This window comes from Schistocerca gregaria, chromosome 5, assembly GCF_023897955.1.
Source record: "Schistocerca gregaria isolate iqSchGreg1 chromosome 5, iqSchGreg1.2, whole genome shotgun sequence".
Taxonomy (NCBI): domain Eukaryota; kingdom Metazoa; phylum Arthropoda; class Insecta; order Orthoptera; family Acrididae; genus Schistocerca; species Schistocerca gregaria.
Genome location: NC_064924.1, coordinates 503,814,030 through 503,837,790, shown reverse-complemented (window position 1 = coordinate 503,837,790; position 23,761 = coordinate 503,814,030). Strand labels below are relative to the sequence as shown.

Sequence of the window (23,761 nt, the reverse complement as noted above, 5' to 3'; positions counted from 1 at the left end):
TGTCAGTTTGGTTTTCAGAAAGGCTTTTCAACAGAAAATGCTATATATGCTTTCACTGATCAAATATTAAATGCTCTGAATAACCGGACATCACCCATTGGTATTTTTTGTGATCTCTCAAAGGCCTTTGATTGTGTAAATCATGGAATTCTTTTAGATAAGCTAAATCATTATGGTTTGAGTGGGGCAGTGCGCAAATGGTTTAATTCATACTTAACTGGAAGAATGCAGAAAGTTGAAATAAGTGGTTCGTGTAATGTTAAAACAACAGCTGATTCCTCAAACTGGGGTGCTATCAAGCACGGGGTCCCACAGGGTTCGGTCTTAGGTCCTTTACTGTTCTTGATATACATTAATGACTTACCATTCCACATTGATGAAGATGCAAAGTTAGTTCTTTTTGCTGATGATACAAGTATAGTAATAACATCCAAAAACCAAGAACTAAGTGATGTAATTGTAAATGATGTTTTTCACAAAATTATTAAGTGGTTCTCAGCAAACGGACTCTCTTTAAATTTTGATAAAACACAGTATATACAGTTCCGTACAGTAAATGGCACAACTCCAGTAATAAATATAGAATTTGAACAGAAGTCTGTAGCTAAGGTAGAATTTTCAAAATTTTTAGGTGTGTCCATTGATGAGAGGTTAAACTGGAAGCAACACATTGATGGTCTGCTGAAACATCTGAGTTCAGCTACGTATGCTATTAGGGTTATTGCAAATTTTGGTGATAAGAATCTCAGTAAATTAGCTTACTATGCCTACTTTCATTCACTGCTTTCGTATGGCATCATATTCTGGGGTAATTCATCGTTGAGTAGAAAAGTATTCATTGCACAAAAACGTGTAATCAGAATAATTGCTGGAGCCCACCCACGGTCATCCTGCAGACATCTATTTAAGGATCTAGGGATCCTCACAGTAACCTCACAGTATATATATTCCCTTATGAAATTTGTCGATAATAATCCAACCCAATTCAAAAGTAATAGCAGTGTGCATACCTATAACACCAGGAGAAAGGATGATCTTCACTATGCAGAGTTAAATCTGACTTTGGCACAGAAAGGGGTAAATTATGCTGCCACAAAAGTCTTTGGGCACCTACCAAACAGCATCAAAAGCCTGACAGATAGCCAACTAACATTTAAAAATAAATTAAAAGAATTTCTAGATGACAACTCCTTCTACTCATTGGCTGAATTTTTAGATATAAACTAAGTAAAAAAAAAACTTAATCATTAGTGTCATGCAATATTTTGTGTAATGTAATTTCTTGTACAGACATCTTTTATTAACCTGACACGTTCCACATCATTACGAAGTGTCGTATTCATGATCTATGGAACAAGTAGTAATCTAATCTAATCTAATCTAATCTGAGTGTCTGACATCTGGAGATTTGGGTGTAAGAAAATAGATTTTGCACTCACCTGGTTGATGACATGGAGGAATGGGCCCGGTCTTTCAGAAGAGTTGAAATTTTTGGATAATTTCCAGGAAAAAGTCAAAAGAAAATATTGGTCAAATATTACACAAGAGAAACTGTTAATATAATTACTTAATGCCAAATACCATAACAATACATGGGTCAGTTACAAAAGTGGTACTTACCTAGATCAAAATATTTAGATAACCTATTAGAGGAAACACATTTAGCAGAGGTCTTCATTTTGACACTAATTTACTCTGTGAGGAAAGAAAAATGATATTGGGGCTGGACCATTATTCTTAATCTGTTATCCTTCACTTCATAAGGAATGAGCAGATTACACACAGGAAGAAAACCGCCCCATCAAAACCAATGAAAATAGTTGTTATTCACTGAAGTTTCAAAAGAGGAATGAAAATTACTTTTGACTGGAAAATAAAGGACTAACTCTATGAGAAACAAAACAAGAAACAGCAAATGAAACAATAACTTGTAGGTATTTATACCCAATACCACAAGTAACCTAGGGAACCATTTATCCTCTAATGTGTCTTTTCTGAATTAGGTGTCCTGAACTGGATATTATCCTATTCCAATCTTGGCAAGCAAGGAGAATCCCTGTGTAGGGGGTCAGGATCCAGTACGTTATGATGTAGCCATAGGCTTGTATGTGGGGAGACTAATTGTTCTCGTCCATAACATTCCAACACACAAGTAATTATTGGTAGAAGCTGAAGTAAAATTTGAAGACCAAACTAACCAAGAATAGTTACAGATGTATTTGGTGGTAATTTAGATACTTGTATGGACCCTAAAACTGAAGATTCAATGATATTCCAAAATTTCCTGACAATAATTCTACAAAAATATGTGTCCAATATTACCTATAATTGGTGTGTAAGTATTTGGTATTTCTAGAACTAAAGGAAAATTGATTGGGGAAGAAACAAGACTGCTCATAACAATAAAAAATAATTTTCTTTCAAACTTTATTAGTAATACCTAATATAAATATGGTATATTACTTGTGGTAGACTGGTTACTTCCTCATAAAGTATGAATTGTACTGGATGACTGGAGGTTCCATGTATTGAGTATCCTTGAAGAGTAATCAGCTAACAATTAAGCCAAATTTATCAATATATAAGGCTCATTTACTAGCAACAGCCAAAGGAGTGAACACTGCTGGCAATATGAGGAGTCTTTGAGGAATTTAGAAACCAAATACAGGTAAAAGCTTCAAAGACAAATGTTCTAATGACTGAACAAAGCCAGGAGCTGTATATTTTACTACAAAAAAGATATATTTTGTGATAATCCTGTACTGGAGGTGAGTACATCTGCAAATTTAACTTAAAAAACTATATACCTTTATTTTGTAAACCTTATCCAGTACTATTAAGCTTAAGATTAGCAGTGCAGAATGAAATCCAGAAAAATGGTTGAGAGTGGTATCATAAAATACAGCATAAATGTATACAACAATCCTTTACTAGTTGTGAGAAAATTTTCTGGTGGCTTACATCTCATACTTGATGTATGTATCTTTAATAAGCACATAGAAACAGAAAGAGATAGACCAGTCAGCATTGAAGAATTGCTGTCCAGATTTGAGATAGCTAGATATTTCAGCTCAATGGACTCAACAGCCAAATATTGCAAATATTGGCAAGTATGTATACATGCCGTTGGTGGGGAGGCTTGCGTGCCTCAGCGATACAGATAGCCGTACCGTAGGTGCAACCACAATGGAGGGGTATCTGTTGAGAGGCCAGACAAACATGTGGTTCCTGAAGAGGGGCAGCAGCCTTTTCAGTAGTTGCAGGGGCAACAGTCTGGATGTTGACTGAGCTGGCCTTGTAACACTAACCAAAACGTCCCTGCTGTGCTGGTACTGCGAACGGCTGAAAGCAAGGAGAAACAGCAGCATTCATTTTTCCTGAGGGCATGCAGCTTTACTGTATGGTTAAATGATGGTGGTGTTCTCTTGGGCAAAATATTCCGGAGATAAAATAGTCCCCCATTTGGATCTCTGGGCGGGGACTACTCAGAAGGACGTCATTATCAGGAGAAAGAAACTGGCTTTCTATGGATTGGAACATGGAATGACAGATTCCTTAATCGGGCAGGTAGGTTATAAAATTTAAAAATGGAAATGGATAGCTTAAAGTTAGATACAGTGGGAATTAGTGAAGTTCAGTGGCAGGAGGAACAAAACCTCTGGTCAGGTGACTACAGGGTTATAAATACAAAATCAAATAGGGGTAATGCAGGAGTAGGTTTAATAATGAATAAAAAAGTAGGAGTGGAGATAAGCTTCTAGAAACAGCGTAGTGAATGCATTATTGTGGCCAAGATAGACACGAAGCCCACACCTACCACAGTAGTAGAAGTTTATATGCCAACTAGCTCCACAGATGTTGAAGAGACTGATGAAATGTATGATGAGACAAAAGAAATTATTCAGATAGTGAAGGGAGATGAAAATTTAATAATCATGGGTGACTGGAATTTGATAGTAGGAAAATGAAGAGAAGGAAACGTAGTAGGTGAATATGGAATGGGGATAAGGAATGAAAGAGGCAGCTGCCTGGTAGAATTTTGCACAGAGCATAACTTAATCATAGCTAACAGTTGGTTCAAGAATCATGAAAGAAGACTGTATACGTGAAAGGGACCTGGAGATATTGGAAGGTTTCAGGCATATTATATAATAGTAAGACAGAGATTTAGCAACCAGGTTTTAAATTGTAAGACATTTCCATTGGCAGATATGGACTCTGACCACAATCTATTGGTTATGAACTATAGATTAAAACCGAAGAGACTGCAAAAAGGTGGGAATTTAAGGAGATGGGACATAGATAAACTGACTAAACCAGAAGTTGTACAGAGTTTCATGGAGAGCATTAGGGAATTATTGACAAGACTGGGGGGGGGGGGGGGGGGGAAAGAAATACAGTAGAAGAAGAATGGGTACTATTGGGAGATGAAATAGTAAAGGCAGCAGAGCATTGAGTAGGTAAAAAGAAGGGTGCTAGTAGAAATCCTTGGATAACAGAAGAAATATTGAATTTAATTGATGAAAGAAGAGAATATAAAAATGCAGTAAATGAAGCAGGCAAAAAGGAATACAAATGTCTCAAAAATGAAATTGACAGGAAGTGCAAAATGGCTAAGCAGGGATGGCTGGAGGACAAACGGAAGGATGTAGAGGCATATATCACTAGGGGTAAGATAGATACTGCCTACATGAAAATTAAATAGAACTTTGAAGAAAAGAGAACCACTTGTATGAATATCAAGACCTCAGATGGACCTCAGATGGAAACCCAATTCTAAGCAAAGAAGGGAAAGCAAAAAGGTGGAAGGAGTATATAGAGGGCCTATACAAGGGCAATATACTTGAGGACAATATTATGGAAATGGGAGAGCATGTAGATGAAGATGAAATGGGAGATATGATACTACGTGAAAAGTTTGACAGAGCACTGAAAGATCTAAGTCGAAACAAGACCCCGGGAGTAGACAACAATCCATTAGAACTACTGATAGCCTTCAGAGAGCCAGCCCTGACAAAACTCTACCATCTGGTGAGAAAGATGTATGAGATGGGCGAAATACTCTCAGACTTAAAGAAGAACATAATAATACCAATCCCAAGGAAAACAGTTGTTGACAGATGTGAAAATGACTGAACTAACCATTTAATAAGTCATGGCTGCAAAATACTAACAAGAATTCTTTACAGGTGAATGGAAGACCTGTAGAAGCTGACCTCTGGGAAGATCAGTTTGGATTCTGCCTTATCTTAGGAGGTAGACTAAGGAAAGGAAAACCTACATTTCTAGCATTTGTAGACTTAGAGAAAGCTTTTGACAATGTTGACTGGAATATTCTCTTTCAAATTCTGAAGGTGGTAGGGATAAAATACAGGGAGCAAAAGGCTATTTACAATTTGTACAGAAACCGGATGGCAATTGAGGGACATGAAAGGGCAGCAGTGGTTGGGAAGCGAGTGAGACAGGGTTGTAGCCTCTCCCCAATGTTATTCAATCTGTATATTGAGCAAGCAATAAAGGAAACAAAAGAAAAATTTGGAGTAGGAATTAAAATTCATGGAGAAGAAATAAAAACTTTGAGGTTTGCCGATGACATTGTAATTCTGTCAGAGACAGCAAAGGACCTGGAAGAGCAATGATCAGGATGGACAGTGTCCTGCAAGAAAGCGTTTCTGAGGAAGAGGAATTTGTTAACATCAAATATACACTCCTGGAAATGGAAAAAAGAACACATTGACACTGGTGTGTCAGACCCACCATACTAGCTCACTGCGAGAGGGCTGTACAAGCAATGATCACACGCACGGCACAGCGGACACACCAGGAACCGCGGTGTTGGCCGTCGAATGGCGCTAGCTGCGCAGCATTTGTGCACCGCCACCGTCAGCGTCAGCCGTGGCATACGGAGCTCCATCACAGTCTTTAACACTGGTAGCATGCCGCGACAGCGTGGACGTGAACCGTATGTGCAGTTGATGGACTTTCAGCGAGGGCGTATAGTGGGCATGCGGGAGGCCGGGTGGACGTACCGCCGAATTGCTCAACACGTGGGGCGTAAGGTCTCCACAGTACATCGATGTTGTCGCCAGTGGTCGGCGGAAGGTGCACGTGCCCGTCGACCTGGGACCGGACCGCAGCGACGCACGGATGCACGTCAAGACCGTGGGATCCTACGCAGTGCCCTAGGGGACCGCACCGCGACTTCCCAGCAAATTAGGGACACTGTTGCTCCTGGGGTATCGGCGAGGACCATTCGCAACCGTCTCCATGAAGCTGGGCTACGGTCCCGCACACCGTTAGGCCGTCTTCCGCTCACGCCCCAACATCGTGCAGCCCGCCTCCAGTGGTGTCGCGACAGGCGTGAATGGAGGGACGAATGGAGACGTGTCGTCTTCAGCGATGAGAGTCGTTTCTGCCTTGGTGCCAATGATGGTCGTATGCGTGTTTGGCGCCGTGCAGATGAGCGCCACAATCAGGACTGCATACGACCAAGGCACACAGGGCCAACACCCGGCGTCATGGTGTGGGGAGCGATCTCCTACACTGGCCGTACACCTCTGGTGATCGTCGAGGGGACACTGAATAGTGCACGGTACATCCAAACCGTCATCGAACCCATCGTTCTACCATTTCTAGACCGGCAAGGGAACTTGCTGTTCCAACAGGACAATGCACGTCCGCATGTATCCCGTGCCACCCAACGTGCTCTAGAAGGTGTAAGTCAACTACCCTGGCCAGCAAGATCTCTGGATCTGTCCCCCATTGAGCATGTTTGGGACTGGATGAAGCGTCATCTCACGAGGTCTGCACGTCCAGCACGAATGCTGGTCCAACTGAGGCGCCAGGTGGAAATGGCATGGCAAACCGTTCCACAGGGCTACATCCAGCATCTCTACGATCGTCTCCATGGGAGAATAGCAGCCTGCATTGGTGAGAAAGGTGGATATACACTGTACTAGTGCCGACATTGTGCATGCTCTGTTGCCTGTGTCTATGTGCCTGTGGTTCTGTCAGTGTGATCATGTGATGTATCTGACCCCAGGAATGTGTCAATAAAGTTTCCCCTTCCTGGGACAATGAATTCACGGTGTTCTTATTTCAATTTCCAGGAGTGTAGATTTAAATGTCAGGAAGTCATTTCTGAAAGTATTTGTGTGGAGTGTAGCCATGTTTGGAAGTGAAACATGGACAATAAGTAGTTTGGACAAGAAGAGAATAGAAGCTTTCGAAATGTGGTGCTACAGAAGAATGCTGAAGATTAGATGGGTAGATCACATAACTAATGAGGAGGTATTGAATAGGATTGGGGAGAAGCGGAGTTTGTGGCACAACTTGCCTAGATGATGGGATTGGTTGACAGGACATGTTCTGTGGCATCAAGGGATCACCAATTTAGTATTGGAGGGCAGCATGGAGGGTAAAAATTGTAGAGGGAGACCAAGAGATGTAGGTTGCAGTAGGTACTTGGAGATGAAGAAGCTTGCACAGCATAGACTAGCATGGAGAGCTGCATCAAACCAGTCTCTGGACTGAAGACCACCACAACAACAACAACATGCCTACAAGAAGATTCTAGGCCATATATCATGTTGTTTTTTAGGATAAACCGTACCATTTTCCAGAACTTCCATTTGACTTGAACATCTCAGTAACAGTATTTACTGAAGTACTAGACAAAGCTCTGAATAATGATCTGACAGAGGCATTGATTATATATCTTAATGACATCATAATTGTTTCAAATCATGGAAAGATCTCTGCACCTTAGTAAAGAAAAATTTGCATAGATTTGATAGAAAGAGGAATCATTATTAAATATAAAAATAAAATTTTGGCAGGGACAAACTAAAATCAAATGTTTTTTTATTCCAGTCTTTGATCACAATATCAATTCTTTTGATGATGACTGGTTTCAGTCCGTAATGACCATCCTCAGATCTTAATTACACCATGTCCTAGTTAAAATCTGAGGATTGTCATTACAGACTGAAAGAATTGATATTGTGATCAAAGAGTGGAATAAAAAACATTTGACAGTATTTGATCACTGTTTGTATACATGACTATGTTGCAGTTTGTGAGACAAACTGAAATATTTAGGACATGTGGGAATACAAGGTCTGAAGCCTGAAGCCATATGATAACAATCAAACATTATCCTGAACTAATAAATGTACAGCAGTTATGTTCATTCCTCAGGCTAGCTGGATTCTATAGGCATTTCACCAGAGGTCAGCCCATGAATGATCCATGATTATCATGGTGGACATGGGATGAGAGGAGACCAAAGGTGTTTTAAACTACTAAATGAGCTTTTGTGGTAGTACCCACAGTTAAACACCCAGTTGTGCTTGAACGATTCAAGTTTGAGACCAATGTAGCTAAGTATAGGATAGCATGGGAATTATTTCAAGGAGAATGGGACCCAGAACTAGGAGCAAGCAAAACAATTGCTTCTGGAAGTATGAGTTTAAATAAACATGAATTAAACAACACAGAAAACGAAAATGAGTTATTGGCTGTTAGGTGGAACATACAAAAACTCCAACTTCAGTCTGGGATTCAAACTTGATCATTTATACTGACTCTCAAGCATTATCATTCCTTACAGAAAACCAATTGTTGCACAGTAGATTAATGCAACATGTTTCATTCTTACATGAATTTCAAATAGAGGTAAACCATATAAAAGAAACACAAAATAAATTTTCAGATCCTTTCTCATGACTCCGATTAGGAATGAATGAAGTAACATGGACTGAAGGACCAGTATTTGTTTTTACCACAAATTTTCTATCTAGTAGTTACATGAACAATGAAGTAATGAAATTATCTTTAAAAATAAAGCATGGCCTACATACAGATAGTTGCTTTGGGGAAAAGCTACAGTTATGTGAGTGATCTTCGCTTCCTCCTAATAAAAAGCATTTGTGGATTGTAAATGAAGATCATTAGTTTTGGTGATTGAATGAGAATTCAATACATTGGAAACTGTTTATCCCACAAACCACTGAAATAGAACTGATATGGTTTATACATAAAGGTTGTGGCTTTTTTGACATTCATAAATGCATTAAGCATATGAAAACATTTTCCTACTTTAAAAATCTAAGTAGTAAGTTTATAAGTGTGGTAACAATATGCAAAATTAGTCAAAAGGTGGGAGAAGGTAGCAGTCATGTATTATATAAATTATACCCACTTATACATTAGGCATTACATGACAACTGCCATAGACTTCTATGGTCTTTTGCCTAAAGGTAGAGGTGGGGTTACCTATATTCTTGTATTAATAGAATGTTGTTCAAAGTATATAAAACTTTATCCTAAAATTAGTAAATACAGCTACTGTAATAATTTGTTTGAGAGATTGTTTTACAGACATAGGCAAGCCTGTGAGAGTATTAATAGATAATTGATCACAGTTCACTGACAGTAACTTCAAGAAATTCACAGTTTGGAAAGGCATTACACGTATGACAATTTCAAAATACCATCCACAGTCAAACCTCTATACAAGGGTTGTGAAGGAAATAGGGAGGTTATGTAGAACATATTCCTCTACAAGACACACTGCTTGGTCTCAGATAATTTCTGAATTTCATGTAATCTTGAACAAATTACCATCTCTAGTAGAAATAATTAACAGAAAATTTGTTGGGTATGAGCAAGCAAAGAGAGCTCAGGGTGCAAAACCATAATAGAGGGGCAGCTACATGCACCATTCTTTCAGCCTCTAGCACTGAAGACACTGCAAAGGATAAGAAGTCTGCTAGCAGGAGAAGAAGCATGATTATTCAGATTTTACTAGCTGATCTGGACAGAAGTTAATTTTATGAAATAGTTGACCATGGAGAATTTACTTCACAATGAGACACAATAGACAAAAATTAAATAACTTTTACTCTCCAACATTCTTTTTTGAAAAATATGTGGGTAGCTGATATGGCATTCCATAGACCTTTGTACAAGGACTTCTCTCTGTAATGTTAATGAGTGACATAAACTTATTAATCAGTATGGTGATGATGATATGTTGATAATGATGAGGAACTTTTGGCATGGGCATACAACAACAAGTCATTAGCATACATACCGAAATAGAATGTGACAGCTGTAGGAATAACAGATGAATAAAATGATGAAAACTGTATATATTGTCAGATTGAAAACTTACAGAAAAAAGGTAAAAGAATACATCAGACAGCTGTGAAAAAGGATGGGTCAGGCATTATGCGACACACTAAAGTTTAAAGCCTAAAATCTTAGGCTGGAGTCCAAAAACTTCACAAAACTTTAAAATCTTCACCACACTCATCTTGTCATCAACGACAGATCGCCACCAAAACTTGCTTCTGTCATCAAGTCACAATACGAAATCCATTCAGTAAAAATGTGATAAAAAGTGATTTACATACCACAGGCATCACTGACTGGACAATGAACAATTCAGAAGTGGGTCAGGTTCACTTCAGCTTGCACAAATGGCTGGCATGTGGTCTAACATTGCCTGATAGTTGGTTGCATAGGGTGCAGCTTGTTGTCCACAACTGCCAGCCACTTCCCCACCCAACATCCACAACCCCCCCCCCCCCTCCCCACCCTCAGCCCCTCCCCGTCCACACACAGTTGTCTGGATCTCTGCTACAGTGAAATGACAGCCTGCAGGGAAATGGCACATTGTGCATTGTCATGCCTACGTGGGGCTTCTTGCGACCTCTATCTGATTGTTCACTTCCTAGAATTCCCACTTACCCTGGTGCCCAGCAGCATTATACATGCTTCCCCATCCACTGAGGGAAGTACAGTTGGTCATTGGGCCACCTTTCTGCTGGGAACATGTATTGCAATGACTGAAGTACACTCTCTGCAGAAAATACAGTACACTGTGAAGGGGAACCATGATGACACAGTTGGTGAACACCACTGAACAGTTAAGGACGTCATCCTGTTTGGAATTATAAGCACGCAACTTTCAGAGTGATAATAATGAGCTCTTAACCGGGACATGAAGGCCCAAGGGATGTCTACAAGCCACTGTGTCATTCTCTGGCTTGTGGCTTTGTGCAGACAACATATGGAAGGGGAATGTGGTCAGTACATTGTTCTACTGGCTGTTTTGCAGACTTTCCGGACCATGGAGCTGCTACTACTCAGTGAAGTAGCTCTTAAATTGTCATCAGAAGGCTTAGTGTAGCTTGTACCAGTTCTTCAATGAAGGAAAAATCCTTGGCAGTACCAGGACTGAACCTGGAGTATTTCACATGGGAGTTATCTATAGTGACTCCTCGGCTATGGAGGAAGACTAAAACTCAGATGCCAGTCTAAAATGTTAAAAAGATCAGAGATTGAACGTATTAACTTAGGACTGAAACACAAGAAACAGACCAGACATAAATTAGATGGCTGAAATAGACTGCAGTAATTGAGATGCTCGGGGGAACACAATGGTAAGTGCCATCGCCGTGTATTTTGCGGTAGATGACTAATGACACCACCTGTGGGATGCACAATGCAGTAAACTTACTAGTAGTTCCAAATTCGCTCAACAGACATCAGGGCTGAACTTAATGGTAAGTGCCACTGTCCGTATGTTGCAGAAACATAATGGTAAGTGACAGAGAGAATGGAGGCAAGTAAAAACATCTCCAAGATTATGGAAACAGTGAACATGGCAGAAGACCAGAAATATACTTCCAGTGATACTAATATCTTCAAGAGGGATCCAGAATACATTCCTAATGATTCAGATGACTCAGAGGTATGTCACTTTGTAAATATACTGTCTTTAGTACATTTCACGAGCGTAATGGTAAGTGCATGTACATACCATTATGTTCCTGAAGTACATTAATTTTGGAATGGATACATTTTTTTGGCTAAGTGGTGTGTGAAAGCACATTTTTCATTTATATTGTTACATGTAATAATAATAATGGTAACGGTAATAGTAGTTTTTGTTGTTATACAGGTTAATAGCGAATCAGATCATATTGCCCAAAACAACAAACAATGTATTGCTCCTGCAGAAACCATTCAGGAACAGACAAAGATGTCGTCTCGGAAAAGGTGCTGCTGTGGCCAAAATAAGAACTTGAACATGGTACTGTTTTGGAAACATCTAATTTCAACTGGTAGATTTTGTGTGATTGAACACCACTTCCCCGTGAGTGGGCACACAGTTTTGTCATCTGATAGAGATTTCACAACAATTGAAATTTACATTCGCCGATAAGTTTCAAGATTTATACAGTATCACATCAGTGGTGCGAGATCATCAAGAAGTTGGCTAAGAAGAACTCATTGCTTGTATATAATATGAAAAGAGAGGATTTCTATCAAATACAAGTACTCTAAAGAAGCGTTTGTCTTCAAAAAGAAGACAGTTGATAGTCAAGATGTCAACCTAAGGAAAGTATGTTGGTGGAAGGTGACCTCCGAATATCCATCCATCATCTTTATTCATCAGCGAGACATTTTGTCATGACATTTGGCATGAAATAAGTTTCAGAAAGTGTGGAAGACAAGGACCAGTTCCTATGCTTTGACTTAAATACAATTGGCCAAATCTTATTGAAAATAAGAAAGTTGCTGACATCCAGTCGCTCCTAAATTACATACCTCCTGTCCACCATGGATTTATCCTGTCACTGAAGCCAACAGTTTTGGATGAAAAAGACTTTAGTAATGAGAGTGATGAATGATTTTGCAGTTTCAGTAAAGTGTTGAAGACTTACTGTAAAATTTAAAATGTAATGTTCTATCACTATGTGTTGTTAATGGTGTATGGTAATTAATAATTTTTCTATATTTCGTTTGTTTTGGTCAGTTCTGAGTTTCATTTATGTCTCTATAGTAGAAGATAGATGTTAGAATTACTGCAGAATAAAAGTACTGTTCAAAAAGTATATTCTGATTTGTAGATCAATTGAAACTTTAGATGCGCTGTATCCCGAAAAAAAGAGAATCGGAGCATTTGAGATGTGGTGCTATAGACGAATGTTGAAAATTAGGTGGACTGATAAGGTAAGGAATGAGGAGGTTCTACTCAGAATGGGAGAGGAAAGGAATATGTGGAGAATATAAGGAGAAGGGACAGGATGATAGGACATCTGCTAAGACATGAGGGAATGACTTCCATGGTACTAGAGTGAGCTGTAGAGGGCAAAAACTGTAGAGGAAGACAGAGATTGGAATACGTCAAGCAAATAATTGAGGACGTAGGTTGCAGGTGCTACTCTGAGATGAAGAGGTTAGCACAGGAAAGGAATTCGTGGCGGGCCGCATCAAACCAGTCAGTAGACCGATGACATAAAAAAAAAAAAAATCAACCGAAACTGTGAGTTTGGCGCTTACCATTTTGTTCCCCTGAGCATCTCACTTGTATAAGTGCATATTTTGTTAAGGAATTCTTAAAGAACTAGGAATTTTTACACTCACATAGTGATACATTCATTCCTTGAAAGCCATTGCTAATGAGAAGAAATATCAGTTTCAGTTGAAAAATGACTTGCCCAACAACAATGTAAGATGCAAAAACAATTTTTGTGAAGACTTTGCCTCTTTTTATCTGAAGTTTATAATGAGGATCTGTTTTCTGGACGAAGATCTTCAAAAAGCTCTCACAACATCTAGATTTGTGGCCAGAATAGCATAGTGTTATGAGAGGTGTTTTTGACATTTGGTAAAGGTTTAAAATTTGGCTATAGTCACAACACCAAAATCTATTTATTTGTGAGCAATTGTCCTACAGAATCCACCGTATGATCCTGATTTAGCATCTGTAGACTTAAATCTCTTTGAGATTATGAAAGATGGATTACACAGCCAACATTTTTCAGGCTCAGATGCTGCTGTGAAAGCTGTAACACAGTGGCTAGCCTCAGCTGGTACAAGATTTTATGAGTATATCATGCAGGTGGTGCCAATGTGGAAAAAGTGAGAGTATTTTGCATCACAAATGGTGGTACCTATGTAGAAGAAGTGACAATATTTTGCATACAAGTGTTGGTACCTATGTGGAAAAAGTGAGAGTATGTTATAGAAATATTATCTATTTAAGAATGTTATTATGCCTTTTGTATCTGTTCTAGTTTCCATGAAAATAAATTAGAGGCATTAGTTTCAGAGTGACTTCTGAAGTTTCTGCTTGCACTAAGGAGGAGAATATTTAGGAAAGAGTTATAGCAAAAGATGCAGATTCTGATGGTTGTGTGAATTTAATGTGGAAATATTTAGAAAGGTGGCCTTCAATCACTTGCTACTTACCATAAAGAGAGCATCTCACAAATCAGAGGAAAATCAAGAAAATCTTGCCTGAGGAAAGCAAATTAGATATGACAGGAAACTTTGAGAGTGCAGATGTGTCACACATACAATATTATTAAATGGATAGACTGTTACCATAAACATGAGGTTGAGCTGCTGTCCGGCACAGTGAAAAGACTGTTAAGAATTGACCTATTGGCCAAAGCCATCTTCAAAAAAGAAAACACATTCACTCAAGCAAGCAAGTCTCATGGACACATGACTGCTGTCTCAGCCACTCTGGAGTGAACAGAGACAGCAGTCAAGTTTGTGTGAGGTGCTTTTATTTGCATGAATGTTTGAACATTGTCTTTTTACAATGCTTTTCTGCAACTCAACAAGTCACCTTTATGGTGAATAGCGATCTATCCTTTTCATAATATTGCTGATACACGTACAACTAAGTCATCAATAAGTTGAATTATATTATTTGTGCTGGAACTCCACAGAAGCTCTATTCCAGTGAACTATGAAGTGGCTGGTTTATAAGTCAACAGTTCTAGTTCCCATGACTTCAGGCTTATGTGTCTATATGTGCTTTCAGAAAGGGAAATAATTGTGAATCACAATGAAATTGTACCAGCTGGTATGGGATCAGGTCTTTTATTTTCTTCATTTTATCACCATTAAAAATTTGAGATGCAGGTTGAAATACCAAATTATCCCCATATGCTATTTTTCAGAAATGCTGTACCCTTGATCTAAATGAAATATATATGCAATAGCTCTGGCAAGTACAATACATGCTACTTCATGTTGGGCTCCTGATTGGGTTCTTTTGCTAACAATTTTCTATTTACATCATAGTATGAATGAAGATTTCATCACCATATCATAACTGTCAGTTTGTACAAGCCTTAAAATAAGAAAATATATGAATAATATTTCTCCTCGTCATTTCTTTGCTGTTAGTTACAGTCACTTACCTTAATGCATTGATTCAAGGTACAATAAGGAGTTAATGAATAAAAAATAACTCTTTTCAATTCAAATAATTTATATATTGAATAAAAATTAACATAATTTTTATTATAGTATGACTAGAATAATATCTTTGGACAAGCAGTTTGAAAATTGGCATTTCTGCCAGCTTACATAGACTTTATTCACATTCTTTAGTGTAACTGGAAAAACTTCTTTAGAATAACTGAAATCAACTGTCCTATGATGCAAAATGACTATTGCCATAAGGCTAATGCTCTATTGAAATTGCAGGAGTGATGGTTTGTTTCAACTGTAGGACATCACTACAGTGTCATGATGTTTGCAAATACATATGTAAACAGAAAGGTGCAAAATATTTTGTATTACACATGACAATGAAGTATCCAAAGGATGTTCATGTATCACTCATTCTTACATTATAATAATTAGGAATACATTTAGACTAGTTTGTTCTAAATACCACAATATTTATGTGTAATTCCACCAAAATTTCACTTTCTCATTTAAAACTTGAAGTTTATCACATTTCAAACACTTAAAGTTGTTATTGTAGTTCAACATGGTTCATAACTTTAAAACACACTGTAATTTAGCCAGTTCTTTGTGTCAAATATAAACCAGGTGTCATTGGAGGAGCACTTTCTACCTGTAGTAATAATGTTTCCTCTCTACTATTCACACATCATACTTTGTTATTTCACTCAGTGATTACAATTATGCTTAATGAACATTAACTGCATAATTTCTTTCACAGATGCCAAAATATTTTAAATTTGTAACAGCTGTTTATACTATTGCTGTAAATTTTTTTGGGAGTTAGTGACAATTCTTGTGGATTGTCAACAATTTTCTGCCTGTAAACTTCATCTTTGAGTTCTGGAAGATTAAATGTATAACTAGATCAATGTTTCTCTATACATGATGTGTTTTGGTTGTTCCTGGAAAAGGAAAATTAAATCATCTGACACATAAAAACTTGACATGTTGAACATGTAAAGTCAGGAAACACAAGATATACTATAACTGTGGTTACAAGATATATTTCCCATACTGTAAACTTGTTAGGGAGACATGGATGCTAAAAGATATTGCTGCTTTGTCCACTTACTTCAGTGATAAAATATTCCATTGGTTATATCTTCATTAATGATTCTGACAACATAATACCTCTGGCCTCTAGCTTAATGGCTCACAAATTTAAGACTAATTCAGAAATTTTAGTCAGAGTTATCAGTAGTTCAAGTATATAATGATTTTTGTATTGGTGTAATTTTGTTTAGCATCATTTCTGATTTAATATGTAACTTGATTGTGAGGTTTTTATTGTATTGTAATCAATTTCAGAATAGTGAGCAATAGAATCTTTAAACAGAATGTGAGGAATCATGTTAGTCAAGCGTCTGTATAGAAAAATATGGAATAAAGGAAACAATGCAAAAAAAAAAAAAAAAAAAAAAAAAAAAAAAAAAAAAAAAAAAAAAGGTGGACATTCCGAGAAGAGGTTGTTTGGAGACAAATCTGTATACATAAGGAGAGGATGTCATCAAAGAGAATGATGTCTCTATCATGTATAATATCTGGATAATCAGAATAGAAAAACAAATCTGGTGTTGTAACAGTAATATATGGTACATAGTTACTCTTAAAGAAGATGAAAAGAACTCTGTAAGTTTGTATAGATAGAAAGTCTGCAGCTAGACAAAAACTAAACTGTATGCAGAATGAAGGATGTAGGATAAAGAAAGAACTGTTACAAATATACAGATGAGTTTTTCTGTAATTTTGAATTGTATTGTGTTACTTTGCCATCAATGATGTTAGTCTATCACTTTCTCACTGAACTTTGTCTTTTCTACATTTGTCATTAGCTAGGTAACTGTCCTGTTTTTTTGACAAAGCACTTTCCCTTTGATGGTGATAATTTCAGTTTTGTTGAGAAATATATCTATTATTCACATTCAGATTTGTTCTTTAATTTTTGGTACTAAATCACATCCCCAGTCCATGGTAGTTAACTAACTTGCAATTTTCTCTGAATTACTTCTGTTTGCTTCTTTAACCTTCCCTGGAAGTACTCATTAGTAATCAACACCAAGACTGGAATTCATTCTAAAACGTGTCAATAAATTTAGTTTTCTGTTTAACAGTGTTTACAAAAATTCATTTCTTGTCAGATAAGCTTTGTGTACTGGATTTGAAATGAATAGTTTTATAACACATTGAATGAACAAGGGCACAACTAAAAACAGACTAACAGTGGAAATTCATGTCCTCATTTAAAGCATTTTGGGATAGAGTTATGTGGAATAATTGTTTTAATACACTTCCAATAAAATGTCTATTGTACTATTGTGAAGAGCACTAAGAACTAAGCAAAACAAGTCAGTTGAAATGAAACTTCTTCTTACTGAATAATATCTAGATCTTTTGATGAATAATGGAACAGTATTAGGACAAAGTCACATCAAAATTTAGAGCCATTCTTGCTATTGACACCAAAACTATGTTGTTTCGAAAAATTGTTACAGCAAATATGGCATCTGATAAAGTGGAGATATGCAGTGAATTGTGTGCCAGATGTGGTATTCACGAAATTAGTTATTTGCTGCATGGTGCACCACAGCCAAAGGAAATAAATAAAAATTCTTAGTGTTCCATCCACACGAATTTTAGGGTACAGTGTCTATTATACAGAAGTGTACACCACTTTCCACAACCCAGAGATAGTAGCTGAAATATTCCTGCAATCTTAGCCCAATAGACAACTTAATGCAATTTAATAACAGTCTGTGCAGGAATCAACTGTGCAGCTTTCCACTCTCATTAGACAGTCACTAGGATGCAGGCCGATGCCTGGCAGTAGGGTGGCGGGGTCAGTACGGCTGCGGTGCAGGTGGCCCCGGTGGACCTGGTGGGGGTGCTGATCCGACTTCGCCCAGCCAGGAGTCAGGACTCGGTGGAAAATCGGGGTATCCGTGAGTGCTGCTGCTGTTGCTGAGATCGGAGGCTGGACCGCTAGCCAGGCCAGGGTGGCCTGGTGGGAGATGCCCTGGAGGTGGTCCTTGACCTAAAATATTAAAAAGAAGGGATCAGATGATTGATTTAAAAATTATACTGTACAACCACAGATCACATTAAGCTCTCTTTATGCATTATTAAACAGTTATTTTGCTCCCTATAATCTCAACATACTTTGCCTAGATGCCTGTCTGATTTGTTGTCCAACCTTGTCTGCTTCTCTTTTTTGTATCACAGTTGCTGGTATATTAATATTGCTCCTGTCTTCTTTATGTTAATAATCTAACTTTGTCAAAGTCTTTTCTAATGTAATGGAACAATTTATTTTTATGTCTGTTGTCCGGAACTTACATTAGAAATGATGTTTACGGCATTCTACTCCCTACATTTTGTCTATCATGCAACTACAGTATTAGCTGCTGGAGGTATACAATTTTGAGCACAGCATGAGGCTATGCAGCATAGTTGAACTCAATAGTCAATGAGTACCTAACAGCAGGGGTAAAGTGCTAGTGGTGTAGACACAAAGCAGAACAATGACAATGATAAACAAAGCAGACATTCCATTACATCTACAAGAATAGTAGCCAAAGGTCGTCAGAAAGGAATCCAAAGAATTTTGCACATGGAGAAAGAAGTGACAGGCAAAATATTAGAGTTTCTGCAAGATGAGTCAGTGGAATGTGTGGTGTTATATATGTTAAACTCGTAGACGATGTACATGAGGGGCACAATGATAACATTACATGCCTAACGGGTGAAAGTGATACTGAACAGGTGATGAACCACATAGTTCATCATCCTATTTAGACAATAGTTACAAATCTTGTTTCCAATGAAATGTAATAAATCATTGTACAAGGAGCAGGAGCTAAACATAATCACACACATGGAAGATCATCCACAGAATACTATAAAATGTATTACTATTAGATTTTGAATAAGTATACAGCTATAAGACTATGTGGTGCATGAGAAAAACTGCAGATATTCAAGAGGACAAGGCACACTATTACAAAAACTAGTGTTTGCATGGTTCAAGGATGTTTGATACAATTTACAGGATATGCATGACAGTGACCAACTATGTTATGCACACCAAATTGCACGTGATATAGATTACAGTGATTTCAAAGGAAGCAATGGATGGTTGTATAACTTCAAACAGTGCTACAGAACTGGAAGATGTAACACAACAAAATTTCAAACAAAGTGTCAACTTGATGATGCACAGCAAACTGCAGACTCAACCCAAAAATTAGTAGATGAGATAAACAAACTTACGTCACTTTTCAGTAAGGAATTTGTGTTCAGTTCCAACCAGTTAGGATTTGAGGAGGAAATGCATTTGAAAAGTACCCTGGAAATTAGAGGTACCTAGAGAGTTGTATCAATATCAACTAATATCAATGCCTTAATGCATTCATATAAACTTATGTTGACTATTAATGTGGATAGTAATCAGCTGGAAAGTTTTTTATTGAGCTGCAAGGACTTGGAGGTGCTCTGTCCCTACAATTCTTTCTTGTGTGTGTGATATTCCAAGGGCAGTATGGAATATTTACATCATAGCAGACTAGAGTGGGAAGAAGTGCATAAGAGAACTGCACTTATGGTATGAGCACTGCTTTTGGCCAATTTCAAAATAACTGGCATTTGCTTGATCCCTGATCTGTGTATAAAAATCATACTCCATTACAGCAAATTATCACTTTTGAAAACTGTGTGACATTGCAATTTGTACCACATGGAACCACTGGAGAAATTCAGCCTTTGGATGTTTGTTTTGTTCTGTGCCTATAAAACATATTATGCGCCACTATCTGCAGCTAAGCCTCAGGGGACAGCCAGTTTCACAATAAGTTGCATGACAGATTGTTTCATGTTCAGTTGCATGCCATCACATTCCATCAGTTATTATCAACCCATTGTGGCAATACAATTCTACATGCTTTCTTTAAGAGTGGATACCTAGCTAAATGTCCTGCATGGTTTGTAACTCACAAGAAGTTCACCTTCAGTCTCGATGGTGTGAACCTTCATGATCACTGTGGGGCACCATTTATCATTCAGTGATCATGGTGCAAGTTTTGAACATTTCTTGATATTCAACACTGTCCATTATGTGACATTTAATACATACATCCCATAGAAGGTTGATCTCTGCGCGTCCTGGACACTAATTTTTTGTTGTTCTTGTGATGCACATGGTAAGTCATCAGCAGCTAATATTTTTCCCATCATAACTGTAAACTCAACACTTTCAAATGATCCTTACTAAAGATTCAACTTGCGACCTCGCACTCAAGGGGTTCCTTCTTGATCGTTATTGGCTGTACAATCTTTGGATCAATTATTTTATGAAGGATTTTTGTAATAGGAGTTACAATGTAATCATTCTGCAACAGTAAATGACTGTAAATTGAATATGCCAAGAAAAAAAATGACAATTGTTCTTGTAAAAAAATAGTGGTTAGGGTTTGATTTAAAACACTGTGTGAAATGTAATTATGAACAGAAAAGAGATGTCGTACTGCAATGTTCGCAAATTTAACATTGTGTAGTTCTGAATGAACTGATCACATATGAGCTACATCATGACATCATCACTACCTTGGCCAATTTTTATTTATGGTGTGAGGAATATAATCCCTCTTAATTCTATGTCTAAATCTTTCCTTGTCAAACCTCTGTGAAGCATCTGGCACAAGACACTTCACATTTTACCATTTAGGGCTTCTTCCTGCTCCATTCACGTACGAAATGCAGGAAGAATGACAGTCTGAATGCCTCTGTGCACACTGTAATTAATCTAATTGTGTCCTCACAATCCCTATGGGAACAATGTATTGGTAGTTGTAGTATGTCTCTGGAGTTACCATTTAAAGCTGGTTCTTAAAACTTCATAAGAAGGCTTTCTGGAGATAGTTTGCATCTACCTTTAAGTGTCTGTGAGTTTGCTGTATGCATATTTGTACATGTAGGTGACACTGTGTTTATATATTTTTTAGTTTGACAGTCTCCTATTGTATGAAAAATTGCTTTGTAAGTTTTGGTCATAATTTTGGTTCAGTCATATGTATGTCCTTGTAACATTAGGTGCATGTCACTTGAAAACAGACATTTAACAAGCTCCTCATTCAGGTCTTGAAGCCAAGGGATGTTGACCAGCTGCTGTGTCATTCTCTGCTGTGAGGCATCATGCAGATGCTTGGACTAGTGGGGCATGCTGAACGTACACAGAGAAGGGCAGCACATGTGGTCACTGGTTTGTTTGACCCATGGGAGAATGTTACAGTGATGCTGAAAAAACCTAACCAGCAACTCTTGAAGATAGCCTACTAACAAAGTTTCAAGAATCAGCTTTAAATGATGACTCTAGGAATACACCACAGCCCCATATGTATTAGGCAGATGGGCATTGTGAGGACAAGATTACAATAGTTACAGCATGCACAGAGGCCTGGAGGAGCATATCTTCAGCACACCACTCTCCCAGCCATCCTGCTGACTTTCCAGTTCTTGGGGCCACTACTTGTCAATCAAGTAATTCCTCAGTTAGCATCATGAGGCTGATTACACCTCATATCAGTCCTCCCACTAAGAAAAAATTCTTGGTAGTACCTCTACACAAGAGCCAACTATGCTGACCAAGCAGCTACAGAGGATCCAAATTGACATTTGCCCCAGACCAATCATTATTTGAAATAAAATCAAATTTGCTTGTTAAATCCATTTGTGATTGTCTGTAATCATGTGGGGTGTTACTCCACATTTCAGCTGCTAGATCTGAAATGGAAAAGTTATTACTATGGGAATCTAATCTTGTCTCCATAGCTGAAAGGTCAGTGCAAGTGGCTATCATGGGTTTTTTTCTTGGCACAAGGTGCACTCAGCCTTGTGATGCCAATTGAGGAGCTAACTGAGTAAGAAGTAGTGACTCAAAGATACAGTAAGTCAACAAAATGTCTGGAAGGGCAGTATGCTGACCACATGCCCCTCCACAGCGTGACAACATGATGCCACATGGCATGGTATGACACGGCAGCCAGCTGACATCCCTTGAGCCTTCACGGCCTGTAAAAGGAGATCAATTTCGTTATTAATTGAAGGCTCTGCGTTTGAAAATCATGAGAAGTAGGCAAGTAATGTGAAAGCCCAGATGTGTTTTTGGAGAAGAAAGAAAAGAAAAATAAATGCAAGAAGAAGAATGGAGAAGGATTTTTAAAGGTTGGGAGTGTGAGTTGGTTGAGAGGGAGAAGGCTAAGGGTGCATGGAGAAGAAGTGCACCTGGATGTAGAGGTATGTGACTTGTACAATGAGGCTGAAAGGGGATTGCCCTGCACCCTGGCTGCTGCCCGAGCCTGGGTTCGATCCCTTGGCATCCGTGCCCATATTGAGCTTTTGTAACATGTCTGAACCTTGGATGGAACGGTTATTTCAGTCCAGACAGCCTTCCACTCCCATGGAAATCTGCTTGACTGTCCTAAATGTTGTATTTGCATGAGTGCAACGATGGGAGCAGTTCAATACTAACCGAGCGTGGTGTAGACAGCGAGACCGTCACCGGCATATGGGAAGGCAGGTCCCAGTGCTGTCGGGGAGTGGCTGGCCGACAGGTAGGGCGGTGTGCCGGGGCCAGCGCCGCCCCCATGCAGGAAGTGCCCTGCAGGCCGGCTGCTGCCTGACTGCGGGCTCGATCCCTCACCGTCCATGCCCATATTCACCACTGTGCTGTAGCTGTCGTTGCTATTCAGGTCTGCAAGTAAACACACATCTGCATCAATACTCAGAAATTTCATTTACAGGGATCAGATTATATCTATTTACCAAACTATTAAGTCTAACCAACTATAGTCTTCAGTTCATCTCTTACTTCTGATCAGGAGTCTAGCTTGTGCAACTTACAGTTTCTCACACTCCTCAGTTTATTTAGGCCTTTGTTTTCCAGTTAACATCGCAGTGGCACTAATTGTGATTGTTGAAAAGCAGAGGACACATTGTTCCAGTAGAGGGCTTGAAGAGTGTATTGCAGTGGAGTGAGGGTAATCAGACTAAAGCAAGATACAGCAATAGACAACACAGCTTACATTAATGGTAGGAACGAGACCAATAATTGAATGAGATTTTCACTCAGCAGCAGAGTGTGTGCCGATATGAAACTTTCTGGCAGATTAAAACTGTTTGCCGCACTGAGACTCAAACTTGGGACCTTTGCCTTTCGTGGGCAACTGCTCTACCATCTGAGCTACCCAAGCACGACTCACGCCCCATCCTCAGAGCTTTACTTCTGCCAGTACCTCGTCTCCTACCTTCAAAATTTACAGAAGATCTCCTGCAAACCTTGCAGAACAAGCACTCCTTTCTTCCCCAAAATTCTCCCAGTAAACGAAAGTCGACCATTCGCCTTTCCTACCCCAGTTCTCACATGCTCGCTCCATCTAATATCTAAACTGAAGCCGATTAAAAAATGGCTCTGAGCACTATGGGA

The 23,761-nt window shown here is 38.5% G+C and overlaps 1 protein-coding gene across 3 annotated transcripts in view; it reads right to left on the bottom strand.

Annotated features, from left to right (window-relative positions):
• Nucleotides 1-15,299: 15,299 nt before the first annotated feature.
• LOC126273023 (LIM/homeobox protein Lhx3) overlaps nt 15,300-23,761 on the bottom strand; it is a 695,247-nt gene continuing 686,785 nt past the window's right edge. For all 3 annotated transcript variants that reach the window (XM_049976403.1, XM_049976402.1, XM_049976401.1), the window contains exons 6-7: nt 22,808-23,029; nt 15,300-18,319 (exon numbers count right to left, since the gene is read on the bottom strand). In XM_049976403.1, coding sequence (XP_049832360.1) covers nt 18,126-18,319; nt 22,808-23,029 — 416 coding nt within the window. In that variant the 3' untranslated portion in view covers nt 15,300-18,125. The remainder of the gene's footprint in view (nt 18,320-22,807; nt 23,030-23,761) is intronic.